Genomic DNA, 27,332 nt, shown 5'->3' with positions numbered 1-27,332 from the left:
TTTTGCAAATAAGCCCTCTTGGTCTTCATTTACTCAGAGATCTCCACTGCACCCCAAAGTTTTGGAGCCTTCTAAGGCCACCTATGTTGCCACAGTGGCCCTTGGCTTCCACCGAGCACACCCGTGCTGCCTCCACAAAGCTGTTGCTGTCACTGATGATGCCAGAGCCAGCACTGGTACAGTGGCCGGGCTTGGACTTGGCCCCACGATCATTTGAATATTAGTGGCAGCATGTGAAATTACAACCAAAATTAAGAGGATGGACAAGAAGATGAAAAAGAATGTTCCTCAGAAGGTATGAAGAAACTGAGACGGAAGGGACAGCTTTGGGTCCCAGTATAAAGAAATCAAGATCACTTTTCCTGGAAGGAGCATCCCTCCCCGAGGTACCCAAACGTTCAGACGAGCAGGGCCCATCCCCATCCTTGATTCCCAGACCTATATAATCTAGCAGAGAAGCAGAATCTTTGAGTAAATGCTGGTTTAGATTCGTTTCAACAGCCATATATATCAAACAGAACTTTGGCGAACTATCAGTTTTGTCCTTGGGTACTACTAGTTCCATGGACCACAGCTAAAGATCCGGATGTACTAGGTGGCCCATTTCTGTCACTCTGTGGGACTCGCTGCCCCCAGACCACCCATTCTCACCATACTTAGCAGGCTCAGTCAGGACAGTACCGCTGCCCTTCTTGTGCCCACCCCAGCAACACGATTCACACTTTAATTTGGGAAAAGGATGAGAGAGTCATTATAACAATACCTGATTCATAGTCAGTGCTAAATGAATGAGAGCCTTTTCCACTTCCTTGGAGTGGAGAGGGCAGCTCATGCAGTGACTTTTTTTTTTTTTTGCAGTGACTGTTAAAAGTAGGTTAGACTGATCCAGTGTAGGTTACTAAGATATAAAATGTTAATCAAACCGCCTCTTCAAGTGAAGAAGAGACTCTTTCCCTTTCCCCACATCCTGAGATGTCCAGGGAGAGAAGAGGATCAGGATCAGGATCAGAGAATCAGTTGCTTGGCTGTGTTATTATACAGTAACGTTGTCTTATTTCTTCCACCAAAGGAAGATGGTGGTCCTTAAGAGCTGGGAAAGACCATTCTCTCAGCTCAAGTTATGAGTGTTACACAGTGTAATATGCTATCAATAGAACATTTGTAACATTTGTTGGTGACAGCCACCACTTCCCAATCTGGGAAGTGCTATTTGTCTCCATAGTCACTAGCTGGGTCCTCCAGCTCTGCACTGCTCAGTCATGTTCTCATAGGAAGGCACAAACTCTTCGAACGTCTAGACATAGTGACACTCATCACAGAGGAGAAGTGCGTGAATCAGCCGTGTCCACTGGGCCATGAGCTCTTTTCGCTTATTTATGGGCCAGAATGTTCACCAAGTACATTCAGGTCTTGGATAAAATCTGGCACTTCTCTGTACATCAGACTCTGAGTTCTAAGTTTGCCCGCTGCCTCTACCCACAGCTTCTTCAAAAGGGGAGCCTCCTCTTGGGCTGAGTAGCCTTGTTCCACCAGCAGCCAAGGCTGAGGGTTCCAGGGTGGCTCCCAGTCTGTTAGGGGAGGGGATACTCTGAAGACTCTTTAAAAAAACCCAATAATATAAATATAAAAATGAAGTAACGTGATTTTATACGTATAAAATATACACAAACAGTATATGTATATATGCAAAATTCATAATTCAAAAGCATAAAGATGACTATCCTGTCACAAATCATTGGGGGGTCCAGAAGCAGAGAAGGAAACATAGTGTGTAGCATAGGGTTTCAGAAACCAGAGTCATGTTGCAGTGGTTAACTTTCTACTCTGCTTCTCACCAGCCATCAGACCTTAACCTTTCTGTGCCTCAGTTTCCTGATCTCTAAAGAGGAGATATCCATAGTGTCTACCTCCAAGTTCATCATTAGAATTTAGTGAGACAATATACATGAAGTGCTCACAACAGCACCTGTCACATAAAAAATTATCAACGCATGGTACCCATTAGCACTCATTTCCTCTGCGCGTGGTTGGGATCCTACGGTGGGAAGGAAGAGGAACCCTCTCTGCTTTTCTCTGGTAATGAGAGGATGCTCTAGGACAACACACGGAAATAGGGCCAGTGAGTATTGGACACCTTCCTCAACCATGTTGCTGCTCTCCCCCTGGTTTGTTTGGGGTTTGCAGGCATCCCTATGGTGTATATTAACAAGGCTCCCCAGCCTGCTGTGTGGTAACGCTGCTGTCGCTGACTTCCGTGTGCCAGCTGTAAAATTAGTCCCCTGGCTTTTAATCTAAGGAGTGGTTTGTTAAAGACACTGCTGTTTGCTGTAGTCATTTGCAGTGGAAGCTTCTCTAGAATTTATAGCACAGGGATCAAATCAGCTTCTCAACCACCCTATGACCAGAGAGTAGGCGACTCATCAATTTCCCCAAACGGTAAAATGCTCTTCTTCCTATAGCTTATCCGAGAAGGAAGGTCAAAGGGGGCCCTGTGTTTGTTGGGATACTTCAGGTTGTAACAGAAAACCCAACTGAAAGGGATTTAAACAATAAAGGCAATTAATGGGCTCATGTAGCAAAAAACTCACAGGGTTGGCTGATCCAGTGACTCAGTATGGGAAGAGCGCTCAGTGTCTTTCTTCCTCTCAGCCCCAGCATCCGCAACGTCCCCTTCATCCTAAGGCAGACCGTCGTCATGGTTCTGGGATGGCCACCACCAGCCTCATCAGGCCTGTGCTTTCCTCCACAGCCAGAAGGAAAAGAACAGCTCATTCCAGCATTTTAAGCAAGAGTAAAACTCACCAAGACTCAACATACTTAGGGCTGTGCTTAACCCTTGAACTAGTGATTGCAGCTAATCAGTCAGGGGCTGTCCCTGGCGGTGGAGTAGGGTCAGCCACTTTTGAAGTTCAGAGCTATGTGAAGAAACTAATACACAAATAATATTAGAAAGGAGGAAGGGAAAGTAATATATGGAGAACCTTGAAAGGAGAAAGGAAAGGATGGATACAGGTGGATAGCAATAAATATCCATTATAGTCATGATGTGTTTTGGAACTTGTGGGAGGATGTGCATCTGGAGGTTCTCTGGCCTTAGCTATGTGTTCCCAAAAAGGAAATAACAGCTGTCAAGTGGAATATATCAAGGAGGACTTCCATCCCAACTATGGACACTCACAGGTATCCAGGAATATCCAGCCCTCCCAGAGACTGCTACCTGAAGAATAGAGCACACTCTGGGGACAGGGTTTGTTATTAACCCTTAAGCAGCAAGAGCCCATTAACACCCCACCCACCACCACCATTATGATCATGTAGTAACTCTCCTTTCTGCTTCTCACCTCATTTTATTGCCAACAAATCATTTCATACTTTTTGGTCTTCCATATGCATGTTCTGCTGCCTTATACCATGCAAACCAAGATTCCAGCTTCCCTGTGACCCTGTTACCTCATGACCTCTTCCTGTATGTCTTTTCAGATTCTACTCCACCTAGTAATTGCTCAATTCTATCAGTTTGAGGGATATTTTAGGGTGCCACATGGTGAGACAATCCTGTGACTGGGCTTTGAAAACTCACAAAGATTTGGAGGGAAAGAAGAAAGTCATAATATTTCTTGGCTAGAAAAACATAACATGAAGATATTTCTGGGGCAGGAAGAAGAATGATTCTCCAGAGCAAGAGAGCATGCTAGAGACGATCAAGAGATCGTTCAAGTTGGAAAGGTGCAGCAACCTCCTGATTACAGGAGGTTTGGAAATAAGGATCCGTTGAATGAAGGTCCTTGAGCAAAGCACTCATCAGGCCTCTTCATTATTTCTACAGCCACATCAGCTTTATTTGAACCCTTGTCTTGCTTTTACCCGATGGCCAGGTATTTCTGGTTCCTAATTCCTCCCCATTTGTTCTAGCACGCCGGGTGTGGGTGAACGCTGTCAGGCTAGTGATGAGAAGCAAGGAGCAGCACTCACTTACGAGGCACACCTTTTGCCGTCATCCTGTGGTTAATTATACCAGCAATTCTCACACCTATCAGACTGAATGTTCATTTTTTAAAGAAAGACTTCTGTAATTCTTCTTGACGATCTTGAAATGAAATCCATCTATACTATGATGGATCTACATACCTAATTGCATGGGATGAACTGTATCCCCTCAAATTCATATCATGCAGTCCTCACCCCATTACCTTAGAATATGTATGTATTTAGATGCAGAGGTACCTAACTTAAAATGAGGTCACATGAATGGGCCCTGAGTCACTGTGACTGGTCCTCACCAGCAGAGGATATGTGGCCGCAAACGCACAGGGAGGGCAGACAATGTGAAGACACAGGGAGAAGACAGCCATCCGTAAGCCGAGAAGAGAAGCCCGGCACAGATTTGTCCTTCACAGTCCTCAGAAAATAGCAACCCTGTGGACACCTTGAGCCCAGACTTCTAGCTTCCCTTACTGTGAGAAAATAAATCCCTGTTGTTGAAGCCTCCCAGTCCATGCTTATGGCAGCCCCAGGAGAATAGGAACGATAAACAATGACCTCGCTAAAACAGAAATAAACGGAATGTAATTTACAACAGGATATGTATTTCCACATTTTAAAGGCTTCAGTACTACTACACCAAAAGACAACATTTACATTAATACTGTGCATGCAACCAGCTATAAATCACGATGGAGTGACAGCAAAAATGCAGCTGAAACAGATGGCTGGCGGTATTGGCCACTCAAATACAAAATCTTGAGTGACATTACCGTTGGTTTACCATTTTCTGAAAGAGTGAAACACTCTTGGTGGAGGGCCAAACAAAACAAAGAGCAATCTTCCTTCAATTTAAATGGTAGTTACGGTCCCAGGAAATTCAAGAACTACGTTGTATTTATTTGTAACACCGAAACAGGTGCTAGGCAAAGATAATTATAAATACATTTTAAACTATCACATGAATGTTCTGTGGAACATTTGAAAGCCACAGCCAGTTCCTCATTTTTCTGTGCATGCTGCAGATGTCAGATGGTTAGCATCCCTGGCCCACATCCATGTCAATCATCGTGACAACCAAAAAATGTAGCCTGAGTTCCAAAATAGTCCCTATGTGTTACCTAAAGGGGAGTACCACCTTTGTGTAGAAATAGTGAGATGCAAGAAAAATAAAAGATGCCATTTCTGAGATTTTTTTCTGGGTTTGGTCCTCCTTCTCTCCCACTCCTGCCGGAACCATTCGAGGCAGAGAACTGGGGACTTGCTGACATGAGATTGCACAGCAGGCAAGTCAAGCAAGTGGTATGCATCTTCTGAACAGGTATTGTTGAAGGCCAGTCTTGACATTGGTCTTAAACCTCATGCAGGTGGGTGAACTGCTTCTTTGTTTGTTTAGACTTAAGAGGCCTTAGGTACTTGAAGCTTGGTAGAGTCTAGCAGCTGTGGGCCTGCCTTTCTCCCTGCGTGTTTGTTTGTGTTTGGGGTTTGCAAATGGCTGTGAGTGCTGCTCTGATTGCAGAAGCAGCAGCCGCCAGAGCACAGCCCCAGAGAAGTGTCTTGACAAATCCTGCTGTTCATTTCCCTGCCCTGTTCCTGGACTGCTGACCATTCATTATTGGAGAAAATCACATGAACCAAGAAGCTGGTTCCACCAGAAAGCTATGATTGCTAACCATAACTGGGCCCTGAAGGGTGCGCCCAATCCTTTGTTCCACTCAGCCTGTCACCCAGGCACGTTTCCGACTTCCTCTCCACCTTTCCGTTCTCTCTTCAGGCACTCAAATTCCACTCTTGTTGTCACGTTCTGTAGAAGACTTTTGTATATTTTACTGAGACAACCAACGTCATTTCCCTCCTTTTCAACTCAAAATTTATTTTCCTCTTGCACAAGAGGTAGCAAAGTCCACTTTGTTGCTCGTCACCTGAAATGCCTGTTTCTCCCCTTTCCAAGGAAGCATGCTTCATTGATTAAAGATCTTCATATTTCCCCTTTCAACTGCCTCCTCTCACCTTTGCCTGGAGATATACTAGATGAATCAGAACCCTTCGGTTGCAAGCAGCAGAATCCAACTTCAATGCACTTTAGCCAGAGAAAGGGGACTTTATTCTAAGGAATCAAGGATATCTCAGAAACCCAATGGCAGGAGTGCCATGGTCTCAGGAAAGGACTTGAACTTGAACTGCAAAGCCATTAGCACTCTTTCCCTCCTCCTTTTCAGCTTCTCTTGGTTTGCTTCATTTTTCTCATTCTTGTACACTCTCTTCTTGTGGCTTCATATCCACAAGGTAGAATCCCAGTTCCAGGAGAGAGAATCTTACTTGCCTAGCTTGGACCAGGTCCAGGCCCCTGGCAAGTCCAGCTTAAATGGCTTAATAGGGACCGGAGTTCCCCTCCTGCCTGAACTAAGTAAAGACACAAAATACAGGAGCAATGGGTTTTGAACATGGATATTTGAGAGTATCCAGGCTGCAGCACAAGACGAAGAAACCCAAGAGGAGCCCAATAAACTCCCTGAGTTGAGGAGACAGAGCTGGGTGTCCAGTAGGTAGATACAGCAGGACAGAATGTCAGAGAGAAGAGAGCTGGGAGAAGGGGGAGTGGGGATATTTCGTCTATGTGCAAAGGAAAATGCATCTTCAGCCGAGTGCTGATCAGTACATTTCTGTAAAGAAACCACTGGAATCCAGGAAAAGAGCCATCTGAGAGGAGCAGAGGGAACACTCCTGGGAGCTCTCACAGGGCCTGAACTACTTTGTTTCCGCCAGTCAGAATGGCGAGTCTCGTCAATCACAAGGTACCCAGTGGAATACTCAGAAGGGTATCTAGCACCTCAGTCGTGGCAAAACATTTAGTCCTCAAGTCGGCTCTGGTCCTTGCCTAAAAGAGCTTTCACAAAAACCCGAAAGAACCCATTTCCAAGTATCTTCACTGCCTCTCAGAACAAAATCTAAGATTAATTACTGGAACACAAAAATACCCAGTACCCAAAGTAAAACTAATGATTCTGGTATCCAATCAACCTACTGGCCAAGGGAAGGAAGCAGAAAATGAAGAGGAAGAAACAATGCTAAATCTTTCCCAGAAATTCTCTGAAGGTTATAGTGTGACAAAGCTACTATTGTTTTCTTATTCACACACCAAAGTATTGTTTGACTTATTACAATGAGTATCCATGGCTACTGTTATTAAAAAAAAAAACTTTGTGAGCAAAGAATTATGAAAAAGAGAAAACCAAAGCAAAAGTGGACAAAAGAAGTTTCTGCAGCGTTTTAAAACTGACCAAGCTCTCTTTCTCCCCACTTCCTTCCTCAACCGCCTCTGCAGAAAGTCCTCTCTCTTTGTTAACGGAATCTCTTAACTTTCCCGCTCTTCCCAGGCTTTTTAATTGAATACAGAATGTGTGGCTCATTTCTGGAGAAAATTTAATTTCTTTTCTGTCTTCTAAATTGGCAGATTTTATCGTTTCACATGTTCGCCTTTTGTTCTGCCCACCACTCCCCTCGTTGGGGCAACGGCCGGTGGTGGGTCAGGGTCCCCCCTCCCCTGCTCTATTTGCCTGGAACCCGGCTGCCCTGTCCTTAAGCAAAACAGAATTGCGACTTTGGCTCACTTGCCCACATGGCAGATGTGTCCTACACCTACCTCCACTTTTTCCTCAGCTGAAACCTTTCTGGCATGGAGTGGGAACAGGCTGTGGATGAAGTGAGGCAAGTGGAGGGATGTCAGGAGAGCGCGAAGAAAGCGACCAAAAAAGCGGGACACGAGGCTCAGGGCTGGTGACCCGCCAATGAAAGGACCAACCACTCAGGAGTGAGAGGGAGAAGCGCGAATAAGGCGACCAGATAACAGGCAGACGGGGGAGGAGAGCGAGCAGAGGAGACGCGCGAAGGCCGAACTCCCAGACCCCAGATCGGAAGAGCGGAGACCGTGAGGAGGGGGTCGGTGCGCGCGGGTCCCGGGGGACGCGTGCAGTCGGAGGACAGATCCCGGGCCTGCTGTGGCCCGGCCCGCAGCCCGCTAGGATGGGCGAGGCGAGCCGGGTGTGCTCGGGCTACTACAGCCTCAACCACAGCTTCGTGGAGCCCTTCCAGTGTCCCCGGCGCGGCGAGTCGGCTGCCCTCCTCTACTGCTGCGGCTTCGCAGACCTCAAGTACTGCTGCAGCGAGCCGGGCAGCTACTTTCCCTACAAGCACAGCTACATGTGGAGCCTCAGGTGGGCAGGGCAGGCGGCTGGCGGGCCGGGGTCCTGGGAGGCGGCGGCGGGCAGTGCTGCAGCTGGAGGGGCAAGTCGCCCGCGTCCCACCACCCGCTCAGGTCAGGTCTCTCCCGAAGGACACGGAACTATCGAGGGCGAGCGGGGGGCTCTGCAGGGAAAACCGGCCCACTAACAGATAGATGCCCAGGGAGCCGGGACTCCTCAGGCAGGGTCAGGCCACTGCCATTGTGAGTGTGAATTCTCTCGGGACCCCAGGCGAGGCGCGCGGGAGGAGCTCGGGCTCTGCGCCTAGGGCGCACTCAGCCGGCCCCTGCAGGCCAGGCTCAGTTCCCCTCCAGCCCCGCCTCGGTGGGTTGCTCTTCACTCTCTCTAGGGACCCGTCCCAGGCAGGTGACTCAGCTGGCAGAGACAAAATACGCAGATAACTTAAGGAGGTTTTAATTTTCTTTTTGATTTGATTGGGCATTTGGTGCATTTGAATAGAAGGGGGTTCCTATGAGACCCATTGTAAGGCCTTAGCCGAGAGTCTGAGTATTTTTAAGCCTCTTTGGAGGCGGAAAGGAACTGACTGTATTCTTTAAAATATCAGAAAGTTAGTGGGTTGCGTGTGTGTGCACACGGGTGCAAGTGCAAGACAGCCAGCCAGCAAGCAAGTGAGCTTTATAATGCCCTTTCCAAATGATCTTACACTGACCCCAAACCGAAATGGAAGCGACACGGAGAGGTGTATACATAGTTTGAGGTGCTAGTATCATGCACTCTGTAGAACCTCCTAGGACACCCTCTTTCTAAACAGGCTGGCCACTGCTAAAAGTGAAGAGCTTTTCTCAGGGGGGATCTTTCTTGCTTCTTTTTCCTGTAATGGGAATTTTATTTATCCCCACTAGTATTTATGCATATATTTTTCATTATCAAGTGCTTTTCCTCCCCTTACACTGCAAAGGTTTGCAAACTTTGAACTTGATTTTTTTTTCCGTTTGCCTAGAGAATGAATGGGGTGTCCAGATTACAGGAAAGAACTTAAACCTACCTTCCATCTTAAATTGTTTCTTTCAAATGAGTAAGGGTGGGATGGGCTGGGGGGGGGAGGTAGAGAGAGAGAGAGTGAGCTCGCACTACTAAGGAAGAATACAGGGTGGGGCAAAAGTAGGTGTACAACTCCGAATGGCACTAGAAGAGGGGATGCCCTTACCGTGGCTGCAGAAGCTTCCAGGGGAGCTGGGGCAGCTTCTGNAATGGGGTGTCCAGATTACAGGAAAGAACTTAAACCTACCTTCCATCTTAAATTGTTTCTTTCAAATGAGTAAGGGTGGGATGGGCTGGGGGGGGGGGAGGTAGAGAGAGAGAGAGTGAGCTCGCACTACTAAGGAAGAATACAGGGTGGGGCAAAAGTAGGTGTACAGCTCCGAATGGCACTAGAAGAGGGGATGCCCTTACCGTGGCTGCAGAAGCTTCCAGGGGAGCTGGGGCAGCTTCTGCACAAAACAACTGATGGCATTTGTGGTGGAACTTACCCTCTTCACCAAGATTATCTGAGTGTTTGGGACTCCACGGAATGGACACATGTTCTAGAGGATGTTAGAACATGTGTCTTTTTTCAAAGCTGTAGTTGGCGAGAGCCCAGAGCATAGTATTGGCCTATGTATCTTCTTACAGACATGTACTGAAATATTTTGTTTGCATTCTATGTTCCAGTGCCTACTGGTTACCTGGTATTCACAGTGTCCAACTCTGTGCCACTGGGTCCTGTGTCTAAGCATTTGGAACTTTTGTAAAGAGTGTGTCCCATTGTTACTGTACATTTGCTAACTTCCTTTATAAAACAGAAGCAGAACTGCAAGTTTATCTTTGCTACAGGGTAGGCAGAGTTCCTGCATGTATTTCGCTAGGTTTAATAAGTCATCTCGATCTACAATAAAAAGAAAAGCTGTAGTTGGTAAAAGATTACCTGATGAAGTAATGTCTTAACAATCGAATCCGTTGAAGTCATTTCATCAAGAAGTGACCGTGACATGCTTGAAAAGTCGGGACAATGAAAGGAAGCAGACTCTGTCAGATGAAACAGTTGGTATTTCCTCTGTACAGCTAAGGGTTTCAATGGACAGTTAAAGCTTGCACTTTCCAGGGACAAGATTGCGACATTACAAGGGCTACCTTTAAACCTTCATCTATGTGCAAAGGAAAATGGTGAAGCCAAACCCTATTTTCTTGAAATGAGTAAAAAAGAGGTGTAGAATCTAAAAAATTCCTTGGAAGGAGCTAATAAGGTCATCCTGCAGTTGAAATAACTGGAAATGAAAAATACCAAGATGACCAGATTCCCCTGCTACATCTGATACGACAGAGTGAATATTGTGTGTTCAGAAAAGCTAAGATACACTATTATGCCAAGCTGAGAAAGCAGCAGTGTTGAGATTATAAAGATAAAAATTCATCAACTTCTATAAAGAACAGGAAATTACATGGTTGACAGGAAACACATACAAAAATTAAAGATAAATAGCTATAATAGCAGTTTAGATTTCATAATCTGCTTCATTTATTAAATATTTGAGAACTCTTTATAGATAGAGTTTTACTGAAAACTAAAAATAGGTTCTAAAGTAATATAAACATACAAAGCACAAATAAACTTGAATCTTGCTTTAAAAAGTATGTGAACATCAAAGATGTGTATTATGATTATATATGAGTAATTCATGATTTAAAAAATAACTTAAAGAATGTACAAGCTGCCTATATAACTCAGGAGATTCCATACCTTTCTCATATTTCAAAGGGGAGATTAAAATGTAAAATTTCTCAGAGAAAGAAGCTCTTCAGAAATGAACAAGAAAAAAGCTAAATCTGTGTGAATAATTTTGAGTTTATGAATTCCAGAAACTAAAATCTTGTACTGGAACATAGGGGAAAATGCAATAACACTGCTACTTTTGTATTTCTGGGTCCAATTGGGAGAGTATGTGCTGATAAAAGAATAGATGCCACCGCACAGTGTATGTATTACCATCAGATGTCAGCCCAGACCCTCTATATGCCCATGTTTATTATACACTCTTAACATTGACTTTAACAGTTTGGGATGTTAACTTTATTGGCACACAGATTATTTTAAATTTCAGCTAAGTTTAAAGATAAACATTCTGAACAAATAAAACTACAATTTTAGTTTATTTTTAAGAGTATGTTTGTAGGTGTGAGTAAAAACAGAGTTTATTCTGGTGTTATTATTTATTAATTGTTGTATTATTTTCCATATGAACAACTGTAAACCTACTTGTGCCCCACCCTCCATCATTCCTCCCAGTCTCCTAGGATGGTCCAGAATTTGGCTATGCATGCCAGGGCTACAGCCAATGACTTTAAATGTTATTCCCTGAAGCAGTAAAAATAAATATTTTGTGTATTGCAAGCTTTAAAAAAATCTCAAAAGGAGTGCCCACTTACCAATGAGTTTAACTAACAAAGATGTATTGTGTCACAGTGGGGAAAAACCTCAAAAAATAATGACAGCCTATTCTTATTATTTGGAGAAGCAATCTATATTGCACTGGCATATTACTTGGCCCTCTGGAAAATAATATAGGAACCCAGCTCTGAGTCTTTGGAGGTGTTAATAACGATAGCAGCGCCTCCAACAGAGACTGGCAACTCTTAAGTCAAACTCAGTTGTTTGAATTAAATCCCCTAAGTCCCTGGGATTCTCGTATTCCTGACTCACTGCAAAGGGACAAGCAGCAGACGCTAAAACTCCTCCTACGAGGGCACAAAAGAATGCACAGCTTGCTGGGGTCTCGGTTCAGCACCGACAAAGCGGACAGTGCTCTTCAGTTCCTGGGAAATACAAAAATCTTCACAACTGTCGGCATCAGCAGGTGATGTTAAAACTGGAGATCTTGTTAGTTATTAAGCTCTGAGGACACACTGGGGAGGTAAAAAAAATTAGAGCTTTATTTCCCTCATATTCTTTTCTCTCCACCCTAATTTAAAATAGTCCAACTGCAAAAAATAGTCCAGAAGTCACCAATATTTGTTGTGAGATTCCGCAGCTGCTGGAGAACAGCAAAAGTGAGTAAGTTGCTCAGTAGGAGAATCAATCGCTCTGTTTACCCGATGACAGCCTCAGGTCCTCTAGCAGGGACGGCCACACAGTGCTGCCATGAAAGAATGATTCTTCGTTTTCCCTGTCTGGCCACTCCCGTCTTTTCTTCTCTTATAGATCCCCAGCCTTTTAGGTTTTCCTTTGGTAGCTTTCTTTGGGCCCTAGGAAAATAATGTATTGCACAGGGTGATGCTTGAGTTCAGTAAGTATTTGTTGAAATCAATATTTTAGGAGGTTCCTAGAGTTCCATCTTTACCTAGAGGTTCACATGCATGAAGCAATGTTTCTATGAAGTGGAACTCTGACACGGAAACAGTGTGTCAAGATTGTGAAGAACCTCCTTTTAAAACAGCATGCTGTTTTTGTTTTTCCTTCAAATCATGTGGACTGGCTTTTTAAATGTGCACATTAGAAGCCTGCAATATGTGTGTTGAATTTAACTAACTTGACAATTTTACTTTTAAATGAACTAAATTGTGTTTTTACTTTGAAGATTTAAAAAAAATAATTGGGTTTTCATTTCAGGAATCTTTCCAGATGTCTGACCTCCAAGCTGCCTTGTGCAGTGGATAATATTAATGAAGAGGATTATGTTGCTATGTGCCTGTGGGGAGGCCTAACTCTCCCTGATCTATACAGACTAGGAAAGTCAGCTTTGGTGCAAAAGGCAAGAAAGAGGAGTTGCCAAAGCCGGGAGTCTACCCCTTGGGGTGCACCAAGTGAGGGCACACTCCAATTTAAGTATATAACTATATACTGACTCTAGCCACAAATTACCCAGTCTTCACTTGTGTGCAGGGCTAGGGGAACAGAGCTGACAGGAATAAACCAGGCACATGAATCTCTGAAAGTCTGATTCCATACCTGTGCCTCTAAATTGCAGAAGTGCTTTACCTCCTAAAAACCAGGATCCATTGGATGAGCTTAGCCCCTTACTCGTAATTCTGTTCTCCTGACTTCTGACTCCTAAAGCAGTGCCGCACCCAGCAGCTCTGCTCAAACTCTCCCTTCCCTGCCTCTTGGTACACGCCGAACTTGTCCAGGCCCTAATGTCTGGGAAAGAGCAGAAGCCTACAGGGAAGCCGGGAAGATGATGAAGGGAAAGGTCATTACTTTTCAGTGATGATGACTTTTCAATTACAAGAGGACCAATCACCAGTAAATTATCATTTACTTCCATCTATGGAAGTTTTACTACAAGCTAAGTACTCTGTAAACACTTTTCCTAAGTGTGTACAACACTACGGAAAAGTCAACAGAAGTATCTGCCCTTCGGCAGCTTAAAATCTAATTATAGATATGTACACACCCACATGTACATACAGTTCATGAAAGTACAAATATTTGCATTAGTCTTTCAAAATAATTCTTTCTTCAAGCTCCATGTAAACTGTGTTAGTCCTCAAGTGAGTAGCCTTATAGACAACTATATCAGAAAGAATTATTACAGATTTGGCGCAGAGCAAATAATATCTCAGATACACACTTTATTTTTAGAGGAAAGTACAAGGGTTTCTTCTTTAATGCTAGAAGCCATTGGTGTTATGCTGTTTTAGAAAGGAAAAACTCAGACTGAACATGAACTTTATATAAATAAATTTGGTAATTATAGCTCCCCTTTAATTATGTCTTCTTTTTATCTTTTGTTAGCTACGGTTTTGCATATTAGTAAATGGTATCTCCCATGCATGTCTCAAGAAAAACAGTTCTGCATTTCTGGTAAACATTTATTGCACTACTTTTGCCGAGGTAAATATTTTTTTATTCAGCTTCCCAATCTTTGCTCCTAGAATATATTAATAACAGAGACTTGACTGAAATGTTTTTGAACTATCTCTATAGTATCCTGTAACATTTTACCTATCATATGAATTCACATGATATTCTATGCTGATATTAATATATACCAGGGGGACCCTGAAAAATGAAACTTATTTATAAAAATTATGTATTTATTCTCACATGTTTAAACTTCTGTTACCTTCAAAGCACTCTCCATTTGACGCAATACACTATCAAGATGTTTTCTCCACTGCTCAAAACAGTTTTTGAACTCATTTGATTTTGGTGCCTTTTAGTGCTTCTGCTGTTTTTTGTTTCATTTCTCCCATGTCAGCAAAATGTTTTCCTTTGAAGACTTTTTTCATCCAGGGATACAAAAAAAAAAAATTCACCTGGGTTGAGATTGGGTAAATAGAGAGGGTGGGGCCCAGGGCTCATGCTGTTTTTGGTTATGCAGTTAAAAACTGCTGAACACTCAGCACAGTGTGGGCAGGTGTGCTTGTAAATCACCCATCGTGAAATGAGCAGACACGTTGGAGGAGACTTCAAAGAAATTCACTGAAGCTGAACGCAGCCTCTCACAACAAGGCCAGCTGGTACACTGATACAGATGGGTTCCTAGAATACTCACCTAGTCAGGGAAGCCTGTACTACAAAGGGCCAGCCCTCCAGAAGATAATTCTAGGTTTTGGGGGGGGCACTCTTCGTACATGTATAAAGAAAATATAATACGACTTTGACAGTAGAAAAATGTGAGCAGTAGACTTCAATCATATACTGTTTATACTAAACTATAAGGATCAGGAATAACTGAAGGAAGGAGTAGCAATATTTAAGCCTCCCCTTTAGTTCCTATGCAAACCAGAATGTTTTCTGTTTTCCTCAGCATTGGTGCCCTGACTGGATTGGGAATTGCTGCCCTTGTTTTACTTGCCTTTGTCATCAGCGTCTGTGTCCTTTGTTATTTATTTCTGTACACAAAGCCTCGAAGATTAGACACTGGCCTGAAACTTCAAAACCTAGAGGCTTCATCTACTCAAGAAGGTAATCTGTATCCATTATTTGTAGCCAATTACCTGTCCTCTGCTTGAAAGAATAACCTGTACCTGGGTAACAGATCATAATGTTAATGAATGCCTTTTAAAAATTCAATTCATTATGTGTCTTTGTAAAAATTCACATTAAATTAGGTCTTAATGATGAAATACTTTAGAGAAATTGTGCCCAAGGAAAAATAGCAGCAGGATGCAGATGTTCTTGTGAAAAATAATACATTGGACCAATAAATCCACTTTACTACATTTAGGACTTTCAGTTATAAAGGTTTTATCTTCTTGGAATTTTAAAATTTTGTTGTTGATGGAGCCACAGAAGTCAAATAAATAAACAAAATACCTAATAAGGAGTTCTCAGTGTTGCGTTACTCCAGATTGGTTAGTCAGTGGTTAGCTAAGCATTTACCTGTGCACCTGTGGTGTATAGAATTTGGAGGAGCCCTATAAAGTGATTCAGAGGCGTGGAAAGCACACAGAAAAATAGACAGAAGAGTCTCTGTTCTTGAATAAATTATGAACTAGTTACCATATAGTAGGGTACAGCGTAACCACAGAGACACTATACAAATGCAAATTGTTATCACGAAGAAACTCAGAAAGAATTGTTAATATTTTGTGAATATAAATTTATATGAGTGTACTTAAAAAGTGGAAACAATGAATTCAATTTTGGTATATTTAGAATACATTTTAATAAGCATTTAGAACATATATTTAGAATAAGACACACATGCTCAGTAACTTCCATTTAAAAAGAAAAATCTTCAAGTTGTTAAAAGAATCTAGAGACTTCTCTGCTCTTATGCTCTATTTTAGCTGAATCCTGAAACTTTTATTTATGGAGCACACGCTCTGTGACCTTTCAGATGCACGCACACTGCTACTGCAGGATTGCACTAGCTCTCACTTCCTTCTCTGCAGGGAGCTCTCTCGGAGGGTATCCTGAGCCACAGAGCCAGAGGCCATGGTCTCTCCTGGAGGTCTCTTTCTGAAGCACTTTCTGAAATTTGGAGATTGCATGGCAGAACTGACAGGTAGTTACAGGTTAGATCCTCTTTCTCCACAGGCAAAATGAGGTAGTAGACTAGTGATTATGAAATAATCACATCCATAAAATCGACTTTTGTCTCAATTGCTTGGATAATGTAAGGTAGCTGGTCTTAAATTTTACCGTGAGTAAGAATCACCTAGGGAGCTTGTTAAAGTTGTGAACTCCAGGCTCTGCCTTTTAAAACAAATAGTTCTTCTTCTTCCACTGTCCTGGCTCCCCTGCTGTCTGTTCTTCAAAGAACAGCCAGAGTAGGCCTGTTAAAACCCAAGCCACCTCTGTTCAAAACCGTCATTGCCTTCCACCTCTCATAGATGTGGCATCTTCACTGTGACCTCGGGGCTTTCCTTGTCTGCTCTCCTCACCTTGATTTCTCTCATCCCCCGATGCGCAACCACACTGGCCTCCTCGCCGTGCCTCGAAACTTCTGTCTCAGGGTTTTTGTACCTGTTGCCACCATTGTCTGGAATGCTTTGCCTTTAGACAGCTCTATGACTCGCAGTTTCATTTTCTGTAAATGAAATGACCCGAAGTTCTCCCTTGGTCACTCTATCTACATTGTAACTGCCCTTCCACAATTCCTGCTTTATTTTTCTCCTAAGCATTTACCACTATTACACAATATATTTTAGTTATCTATTGTCTAAATTTTCTCTGCCCCAGCTAGGAAGTAAGCTCTAGGAAAGTAGTACTTTTTTGTCTTGTTTCCTCACTACTGTACTCCTAGTGCCCCAGAACAGCTAACAAATGTTTGCTCAGTGAATTGAATGGCATGGCTCTGCACCTCCACTGTCAGCAAATGAATTCAACAACCTTTCTTGAGGGCTTGCTATTGGTGAGGAAGGATTCTATACGACCACTACCTTCTTGCTGCTTTCAAATGAGGTGGTTTTGGTCCTCTGGGCTGATTTTAACCAAACCAGACATAGCGGAGAGCCCAAAACAGAATAAATAATCCAAATGTCACTGGAACAGAAAGAGAACATGGTTTCTATCTGAAAGTGATCCATATGAAGCAATAGATAAAGGCCATGGGTGTACCTGTTGTTAGAAACCCATGCTTCATTTCACTCCAGTGGTTCTCCCATCTAAGAACAAACAGGCACCAGGGTTCTAGCTATTGAGAAAACAAGTCTTTATTACAGAGATGCCTTATGGTTAGGAACGTGATAAAATGTGTAATAATCAAACAAGGAAACATTTATCAGAGGAAATTTGGTTTAACCAGTTAGCACTCCTTTCTTTGAAAACTTTGTTTTTAAGAGGCAAACTCCCTTTATTTTAAATTAATTTTTACAATTGAGACTGTGTTCATCACAGGCAATTTGAATGTCCTCAAGGGAAATGTGTTTTGGTGCACACCTAAAACTGACTTAGGGCACTGGAGGGCTTTGTGGGTTTTTTTTTAATCTCTATAAACGACAATATGTTTTAAATAGTCGAATCTTAAACAAATTTGCCAAGATGTGCCCTTCCTGTATCTGTATTCTACTGGGCTTCATCTTTATAGTGTGTACAGCTTTGGGCTTTACACAGTCTGCACCGATCCCAAAGGAAGCCGCTGTCTGGCCCTGACTGTGGGTTTAACCGAGCCCCCTTCGGTTACCCCTTCGGGCTCCTTTTGCGCAGAGGTCCTCTTGCTAAGCAATTGACTGGCATTTAAGCTGTGTGTCATAACCATTTTCTTCCCTTTTAACTTTGATGTTTTGAGTGATGCATGTTTCAAATGCCGACGTTTAAAAGAATACCACTTTCGTAAATTGCGCTGTGTAACACGTACAGTTCTGGGCAGAAGATGGCTGTGTGAAGGGCATCTTTCTGAGTAGACACTCTTGAGGATGAAGGCTCAGTTCAAAAGATGTGGAAGAATTTATGGCTAACAGAGGAGCAGAGAAAGGGGTGAGAGTCTTGGATTCCTGCTTCTCAAATTCTTCCATCGGGGAACCCTTAAAGGAAAATTGAAAAAGCACTCGGTGCCTTCAGAAATTCAAGGGAGAGAATGGAAAGGCCTGCCTTAAGCCTTAGAAGCTTTCAATTATTTCAAGTTTCCCATTTTATTTTTTAAATCTGGGAATTTTCAATCTGACTGCACAATGTAATGGCTTCCTCTGCTGTAACGATATCTTCTTCCCATATATGAGCAAAATTGATGCTCCAGAACAACAAAGCATATTCATCCTGCGATTTTGAATACCCATTGACCCCCTGCAGTTGCAGAGTGGGGTGAAGAGTAGAGGAGAGGTGTTAGAAGCAGAGTTTTTGATGAAAATTAGAAGGCAGATAATAGCCAAGCTGCCTGGCACACATAAATGATATAGTTGAATGGGAATAATAGACAACTCCAAGCCTGTATTTGGTGAGTTCTTTTGCACAGGCAGGTGATATAAATGACAAAGGGTAAGCAAATCGGTAGTACTACATAGCTATCTAGGAGAAAAACATAAATTATATCTGGAATACTGAGAAAGGAAGGAAATTGAAAACTGTAGAATAAACGAATTGTTTATTCTGCCTGTGGGTATGACAGGACGTGGACTGGTTCAGAAAGGTCTCATAGTTTTACACCTCTTAGAGGACACCTTCGCTCCCAAGTTAGAAATGAGAACAAAAACAAAAACTTTCAATTCACTTTCACTGGAGGAAAATTAGGAAATACAGAGAAACAAACAAACAAATAATGTCATTCATGATCCCACCACACATTAATAGATATTTACACATGGTGAATACCCATGGCTTTTTTCCTATGCACCTATAGACACATGTACATAACAAAATGGGGGGAAGTGAGCCTTATAATAGCATGCCTTTTTTCACTGAACAGTGTGGATATCTTTGTTTGCCAAAAGAGATGCCTTTGCCATCATTTTTCATGGTTCCATTTTATTACCCTCATGGAGTGCTAAGAGTTTTTATTCTTTTATTTTGATATCATTTCACAATTCCAGAAAGAAACTATAGAGAAGATTTATTCCTCTTCTCCGATTTACTAATTGTTAATATTTTGCATCATTTTCATCATTAACTATCTCTTGATATATATCTTCTGAACTATTTGAAAATAATTTGCGGGTGTATTTTTTTATAAATGCTTCAGTATGCATTCCCTAAGGACAAGGATTTTTTTCTTGCATAATTATAGTACATTTATCAAAGTGAGGATATGTAACATCGATACAGGAGTATTATCAAAGATGTTCTCATATTCAAAATTTGCCCATATCCTTAATAGCTATTTTTTATTTCAGAGCTAGTCCAGATACACCTTGCAATTAGCTGTCATATTTCTTTAGTTTTCTTTAATCTTTAGTCTTTCTTTGTCTTTCATGATCTGGATATTTTTGAAAAGTAAAAGCTAGTAATTTTGTATGTGTCCCTCAATTCAAATTTGTCTGATGTTTTCTCATGACTAGAGAGAGATTATATATCTTGACAGAAATACCACAAAAGTTATATTCTAAGGGCATCAAAACAGGGATATTGATGTGTCCCATTGCTGGTGATATTAACTTGGATTCTTTGATTAAGGCTGTATTTGCTGGATTAATCCATTGTAAAGTCACTATTTGTCCCTTTGTCATTACTAAGTCATTGGTGGGGAGGTATTTTGAAACTCTGAAAATATCTTGTTCCCCCTGAAACTGATAACCCACTCATTAATGGTTCTTTTTTAAATATTTTTTATTTATTTATCTTTAGAGGGGAAGGGAAGGAGAGAAGGGGAGAAATATCAATGTATGGTTGCCTCTTGTGCATCCCCTGCTGGGAACTGGCCTGCAACCCAGGCATGTGCCCTGACTGAGGCCCACGCTCAATCCACTGAGCTACACACCAGCCAGGGCTCATTAATGGTTCTTAATTGAATTTTGTCATCAGAACGTCAAAATAATTTCAGGGTTATTGCTGTGATAGGTATAAAATGGTGATTTTCTAACCTCATCATTCCTTCTACATTTATTAGTTGTTATTCAGCTGTAGGAAGAACTTTTCCTTCTTCCCCATTAGCCTATTTATTCCTTAAGATCAGTATGCACTCAGATTCTTTATCCTAAAACATTCTCTTACTACCACTATTTATTTTGATCCTTGAATTGTTTTGGAGTTGGCCCGTGGGAGCCACCTTAAACTAGGTCTGGTGTCCTTTTGAAATGTGTCCATTATTTTTAAGCACTTTTTTTTTTGCTTTCTGTCACAAGATGTTCCAGGGCTGTGCTGTCCCTGCTCCAGCCCTGGAACCTGCTCTCTCTCCAAGAAGCCTGCTTCATTTCAGTCATGAATCACATTTAGAAACCAGAGTCTGGGCATGCCGTATCTTACTCAATTATTGACTTTGACCCGGCTTCCATTTTTCTCTATTACACACACAAACTAAACATTAAGTGAAGTTGCCAAGCAAAGCACAGCTGCCTCCTGAAGGCTTTGGATACAAGCTGCTAACTGCCCTCCAGAAAAATGTTACTTCATGGGTATTATTTCAGAAGGTATATATTTTACTAATTTCATTCAGAGACATAATGCCATTTTGTTTTATCTAAGTAGGAGTAAGAATGGACACTTTAAAGTTTGTCATTATTTTTGGGGCATGTTTTTGCTCAGGTCTTACACATACTTTTCTATGGCAATATTCTTTTTTCATTGCTTCATAAGGACTTTCCTTACAATAACTAAATTATTTTTCACATATATTACAAATGTTTTTCATGATTATTCCCTTTTTAATTTTGTATTTGACAGTGTTTTAATTTGTTTCACCTTTTGTGATTTCTCTCTTTAGCTTCATACTTAGAAATTTCTCATCTTACTGTAAGATATAAAATATACACCTATTTTTTCTTCTAATACATTTATTCATTTGTTTTTAACACTTATATATTCAATAAACTTGGCATTTTAACTTTGGTTAAAGTATGAGATGGAGATTTGCCTTCATTTTTATTTTGCAAATAAGAAGCCGACTGTCCACATATTTACCGGAAAAACCATCTTTCTTTTGCCGATTTAAAATATCACCTTTGTCATAAACTAAATTCTTATATATACAGGGATCTGTTTTTAGATTTTCTGTTCTTTCAAATTTATCAGTCTGTTTATTCTTAAGCTAGTGATATACTTTTAAAATCATTACAGATAACTTTCTGAACTATTTTTCTCAGTGGGCTTAACACATCTCCAACAAAACTTTAAACAAAAGTTTGCTTAAAACTCACTAATTAGGCTGCCAAGTTATTCTGTAATACCACTCTTTGTTTCAGAAAGACTTTAAGAATGCATTAAGATCTTAGTAGAAGATGGACTCATTTGAACTTAATGGCAGAAAAGGCCAGTTGTGTCTCCTAAAGGGAGCTTTCTACTGAAAATAATGAGCCTGGAATTTCTCATGGTGTTATTGTTCCTAAAATGCAGAAAATCCAATTGCTCAGCAGAGCCACCGCTGCATTCAGCCTCTGTGAGTCCTCCTCAGGGCACAGCATTGGCCGATCCTGGTTGATGTTAGAACCAACAAGCAAAACAGATGCCTGTCTCTTGCTGTGAAAATTCACTTAAAGGACTTAAAACATTAGCTGAATTCTTTTGCTAGTTATGTTAATCATCAATGGATAAAAAAATTAACAATGCAGCTCTGGCTGGTGTAGCTCAGTGGATTGAGCGCGGGCTGCAAACCACATGATCGCGGTTCGATTCCCAGTCAGGGCACATGCCTGGGTTGCAGGCCAGTTCCCGGCAGGGGACTCACGAGAGGCAACCATACATTGATATTTCTCTCCTTCTCTCCTTCTCGTCCTCTCTAAAAATAAATAAATAAAATATTTTAAAAAATTAACAATGCAGAAAATGTAAAGAACAAAAGCCCAATTATGGAATAAAATAGGGCAGGAAAATATTTCCAGATAAAACTGCCTTTACTCATTGACAAATGGACAAAACAAAAGGGCAAGCCTAATATTTGAACTTTCACAATGGATTTTTATCTACTGTTTACAAGAGATACCTGTATATCCTTGACGGGGAGGCAGAGCGTTGAAACTAAGAAGTCAATAGTTTTGCTCATTTCACCATTTACTTCACATTCAGGTCTGTGCATTGTATTAAACTTGAGGGTGGACCACCCTCTTGTAAATAAAAAAAACGTTTTTAGTGTACAAACTTAAGACTGTTTGTTTCCACTAGAAGGTACTATGGGGTGAGTGGGTTGTGTAGATTTTCTAGTCAGTAATAAAGTGAGTCAGCTGGTGAGTAATGAAAAGCAGCAATATATGGGACTGCAGAGTCGTACACAGATGCCTGGGAACAGGCAGACAATGGCAGAAGAGTTTAATTACCATTCTGCCAGCTAGCCAGGAGATGAAGACTGGCAGAGGTACCCAGCATTTATTTATCTATTTTTTAATAGTTTGAAATGGCAGGCAAGAGCAGTGTTCATAAACAATAAAATACATAAAAGGAAACATAGGTACTAAACTTAAGGACCTCCCTTGTAAACTTGTCCCCAAAGGCAAGGGAAGTAAAAGTAAAAATAAATGAACTGGATTACACCACACTAAAAAGTTTCTATATAGCAAAAGAAATCATCAATAAAACAAAAAGGCAATGAACCAACTGAGAGCAAGTATTTGCAAATGGTACATCCAATAAAGAGCTAATATCCAAAATATATAAAGAACTCATACAACCCAACAACAAAACAAACAATCCAATTAAAAATGGGCAGAAAACCAGAAATGATACTTTTGCCAAGAAGGCATACAGATATCCAACAGATACGTTTAAAAAATGCTCAACTTTCCTAGCTATAAGGGAAATGAAATCAAAACCCCAATAAAATATACCACATACTAGTTAGAATGGCTATTATCAATAAGACAAGAAGCAAAAGAGGAAACCTCATCCACTGTTTATGGCAATGTAAACTACTTCAACCAGTTTAGAAAACAGTATAGAGGTTCCTCAAAAAATTAAGAACAGAGTTACCATATGACCCCACAATCCCTCTTCTGAATATCTACCCCCCCAAATTTGAAAACTATTTGTAAAGATATATGTACTCCTCTGGTCACTGCAGCATTACTCATGGTGGCCAAGACATGAAAACAACCTAAGCGCCCTTCACTAGGTGGTTGATACGAAGGTGTGGTAAACACATACAATGGAATACTACTCAGCCAGGGGAAAGGGTGAAATACTGCCCCTCTGGACAACATACATGGGTCTTGAGAGCATCATGCTATGTGAAATAAGTCAGACAGAAAAGGACAAGGACAATATTATGTCACTCACATAATGAGTGGGACATCCAACAGAAAGAAAACTACAAAACAAACCAACTCACAGACACAGACAACAGTATGGTAGTTAACAGAGGGAAGGTGAGTGTGGGAAAGATGAAAAGGGTAAAGTGGGTCAAATATAAGGTGATGAAAGAAGACTAGGGTTTGGGTGGTGAGCACACAGTGCAGTCTACAGAAGACAGAATTGCACACCTGAAACAGAATACACCTGATATAATACAGAATTGTACACCTGAAACTTACATGTTGTTGACCAATGTTACTCCAACAAATTTAATTTTTAAAAAGCCGAGCTCATAAAAGAGTTATAGGAGAAATGGATCCCCGAAAAATGGTTCTGAAAATGAATGCGAACTTTAACTCTTATTAGAAAAAATATATATTGGCCTAGTTTGTGATGAGAATAGGTAAGACTGTTGGATGTGATTTGAATGATGAATTTTATCTGTTTGATGAATTGGATTTTAATGTTGGCAAAGGTTAAGGCTTTAATTTAAATGCCAGTCTAAGAAGTATAGGATTAAAGGAAGGTTGAGATTTACATATGACGACCAGATCAAAAAGAAAAAAAAATGAAAATGGGAAACCAGCTGCAGAAAGCATCTAGTGTCAACCCAGGAAAGCACAGTGATGCTGGGTCTTCCCCCCCAGCCCAATCTGTACTCAGGTAAAGAAGAGGAGGAGTTAGATAAGAAAACCCCTTATGTGGAACAAATCCCTTGGGACCTCAATAGAATCACAGATTTCTTAATTTAAATCAAATCCATATTGAAATTTTGTGATGGAAAAGAGGCAGCTAGTTTTATCCCTATTTTGTCGATTAAGAAATTAGCTTCTATGTATTAAAGCAATGTAGACGTTTCCTTCTCTCGGTCTTAAAATCCTCCCAAAGGGATGCAATCAGCTGGACTCTGTTACTGCTACAGCTCCACTCATCACACCTGTTTTTCCACAGGTCCAATTACTCTAACTTAACTGAGGGAAATACACTGAAGGCACCTTTGGATTTTGTAAGCTGCAGGAAGAGAACATTAGGGGTGTTAACGTGCTAATCAAAGCTCCTGCTTCAAATAATGGTAGTACAGTGTCTCTAACAAGTCTTTTCTGATTTGTGTACAGATTGGTTGTGTTAGGGGAACTGCCTTACCTTAAGAGGCCAATCTAAGAAATGATCCCTGTACCTGTGCTAGTTAGAAGAATCCAGTCAGTAGCCACGGAAACAATGAGTCAGGGACAGAGGAAGGGGGCTTCACGAGCCCTCAATGAAGAAAAATCTATAGTATTGACAGGTACATGTGAGCCTTTAAATCTCAGATGGCTGTTGTTGCCAGACACACCCGTGATGGGAACTGGGGCTGTCAGACTGTAGATGACTTAGTCAGAGGGAGCCCCAAGAGAAGTTCGAAAATAACTTCCTATTTATCATAAAAAAAGACAAAAACAAAAACTGTATGTGACAAGGTAGACAGCAAAACCTTGTAAATCTAATGAAAATATTATGAATTTAAGCATGTAAAAAGCTTAAGGAACACAAAGGGCCTGAGTTACACATTAGTTTTCAGATTTCCAAAAGTCCCAGTAAAATATTCCAATTGTAGGTGTTTAAAGAAATGCTTACATAAGATACAAGTGCTACCCAGATAATACGAAACTTTGATCTTTTATCTTTATCTGCTGTGATACTAAAGGGTACAAATACTACTAAACAAATGAAAAATAAACCACAAATATTCTGTTTTACAAATGTTATTAAGAAGAAAATAATATCAAGGGCCCTCACATAGAATATATCCTGTTATTTAAGTGTTTAAATAGTAGTTAAATTTGAACTAAACGTTTTTTAAAGTCTGCTTTGCAGATAAGTCAGGAACTTCCCCAGGTCATCAAATTTTCATGCCAGCTTCCTCTCCGATATTTCCCTTAAACAGCTTTACTTGCTGTGTGAGCAGAGGGCTACTTGCCATGTCAGAAAACGTTGTGCCTTCAACAAATTAGCTTTTACAAATCAAACTAAATGACTGAAACATTATGACTAGGTGGTCAGAAGTAGAACATTATTTTGCCCCCATAAAGTTCTCTACTCTTGTGCATTCTGGACTTATACTTACAACTGAGTGAATGAAATTGTGGAACAAGTGTGTTCCTTTTAAAAATCACATCTAAATTGACTATGATGGCGAAGCCTTAAAAGTGTTGCAAATTACTGTGATTGGCTACCGTACAGTTTTGTTTGCTTTATGAATAGGGACGGTCACACTTTTATTAAGCAACTCAGAAATCATGACCTTCTCATCAAATGCTTACTTATCTCCACGGAAGCATGGAGAAAAGCAAGCATGGTAATAAAAACCTTAGTTCTGTTAGTAAACATTTCTTATTAAATTTTCAGGAGGAAATACTCAAAACAACTTTGAAATGATTCAATTCTCATTTATTCACATAGTGTTTTCAGGACATCATATTTTCCATATTGCTATAAAATTTAATTTGTAAGCAAAAATGTTAAAAATTCAAATTTTATGCCATTTCACATAATTATTTTGTTTTGTTTTGTGTATTTGCAGGCAGCTCAAATAGGAAAACCAAAGCTCCCAATTCAAATGCAACATCAAATTCAATAAATGAAACAACCTATGAAGCTGATGATATAATTCAAGAAAAAACAATGGATACAACACAAATTAACACGGTGTATTAAAAATCTTGTGTTGTAAAAGCTCAAAGGAGACATGGAAAAACAAAAATAAAGAGTGCATTTCAAATACAGTTCATAATAATAATTTCCAAAAATATGCCACTCACAAAACAAAACATAGCTGCATTTTTGATCATTCAATCCTTTTATTAAACGCACAGTTAAGTTTTGATAGATTTCAGTGTGCATAAGTTTACTTTTATTTGCTAATGAAAATGTTTGCATGTTATACAAAATTAGGCTAATACTTCAGGCAAAATTAAAGAATTTGTCAATAACACAGACAAGGAAACCTATCTCATTGAGGTACAATGAGAAATGTATTTCACTTTACCAGAATATCATTTTTTTGTATTTAGAGGCAGTTATTTTTATAAGAAATTAGAAATCAGCAGCAAAAAGAAAGTAAAGAAACCCACAAATACGTGGAGCTTAAACAACACACTACTAAGAGATGACTGGGCCAAAGAATACATAAAAGGCGACATCAAAATACATGTGAAGACAAGTGAGAACGACAATACAACATGTCAACACTTCTGGGATGCAGCAAAAGCAGTAACAAGAGGGAAGTTTATGTCATTACAGGCCTGGCTCAAGAAATAAGCAAAATCTCAAGTAAACAACCTAACATTACATCTTAAAGAACTTGAGAACAAAAAACAAAGCAACAGACAGCAGAAATGATAAAAATTACAGCAGAAATGAATCAAACAGAGAACAAAAAATTAATACAACCAAGAGCTGGTTCTTTGAGAAAAATTAATAAAATTGATAAACCTCTAACTAGACTCACTGCAAAAGAGAAAAGACTCATATAAACAAAGTAAGACATGAAAGAGAAGTTACCACAGACATTAGAAACATACAAAGGAACCTACAAGAACACTATGAAAGACTATATGCCACCAAATTCCATAACTTAGAAGAACTGGCTAAGTTCCTAGGAACATATAAACTTCCTAGACTCAATCGTGAAGAACTGGAAAATCTAAATAGGCCAATCAACAGTAAAGAGATTGGAACAATCATCAAAAAATCTCCCCCAAAATAAAAGTTCAGGACCAGATGGCTTCACTAGTGAATTCTACCAAACATTCCTAGAAGGCCTGGTGCCTAGCCTTCTCAAATTCTTCACCAAAAAACTTGAAGAAGAGGTAATACTT

The 27,332-nt window shown here is 40.6% G+C and overlaps 1 protein-coding gene and 1 pseudogene across 1 annotated transcript; both read left to right on the top strand.

The window, feature by feature from the left end:
- The first annotated feature begins 7,872 nt into the window (after positions 1 to 7,872).
- Positions 7,873 to 26,169, top strand: SHISAL2B (shisa like 2B). Its single transcript, XM_037062869.1, has 3 exons — positions 7,873 to 8,195; positions 14,969 to 15,126; positions 26,036 to 26,169. Exons 1-3 carry the CDS (start codon positions 8,005 to 8,007, stop codon positions 26,167 to 26,169), a joined length of 483 nt encoding a protein of 160 aa, XP_036918764.1. The 5' UTR covers positions 7,873 to 8,004.
- On the top strand, positions 9,608 to 10,497 carry LOC118998610 (COMM domain-containing protein 8-like; annotated as a pseudogene).
- Positions 26,170 to 27,332: the final 1,163 nt, after the last annotated feature.

The sequence above is a fragment of the Sturnira hondurensis genome, unplaced genomic scaffold (genome assembly GCF_014824575.4).
Source record: "Sturnira hondurensis isolate 20B ecotype Veracruz unplaced genomic scaffold, ASM1482457v3 Scaffold0014384, whole genome shotgun sequence".
Lineage (NCBI taxonomy): Eukaryota > Metazoa > Chordata > Mammalia > Chiroptera > Phyllostomidae > Sturnira > Sturnira hondurensis.
This window is presented reverse-complemented; position numbering and strand designations above follow the sequence as displayed.

Excerpts from the sequence above, each read along its gene's own strand:
- SHISAL2B (XM_037062869.1), top strand. The coding sequence starts at position 8,005 with ATGGGCGAGGCGAGCCGGGTGTGCTCGGGCTACTACAGCCTCAACCAC. Across the intron at positions 8,196-14,968 it reads AGCTACATGTGGAGCCTCAG|CATTGGTGCCCTGACTGGAT; the intron begins GTGGGCAGGGCA and ends TGTTTTCCTCAG. Across the intron at positions 15,127-26,035 it reads GGCTTCATCTACTCAAGAAG|GCAGCTCAAATAGGAAAACC; the intron begins GTAATCTGTATC and ends GTGTATTTGCAG.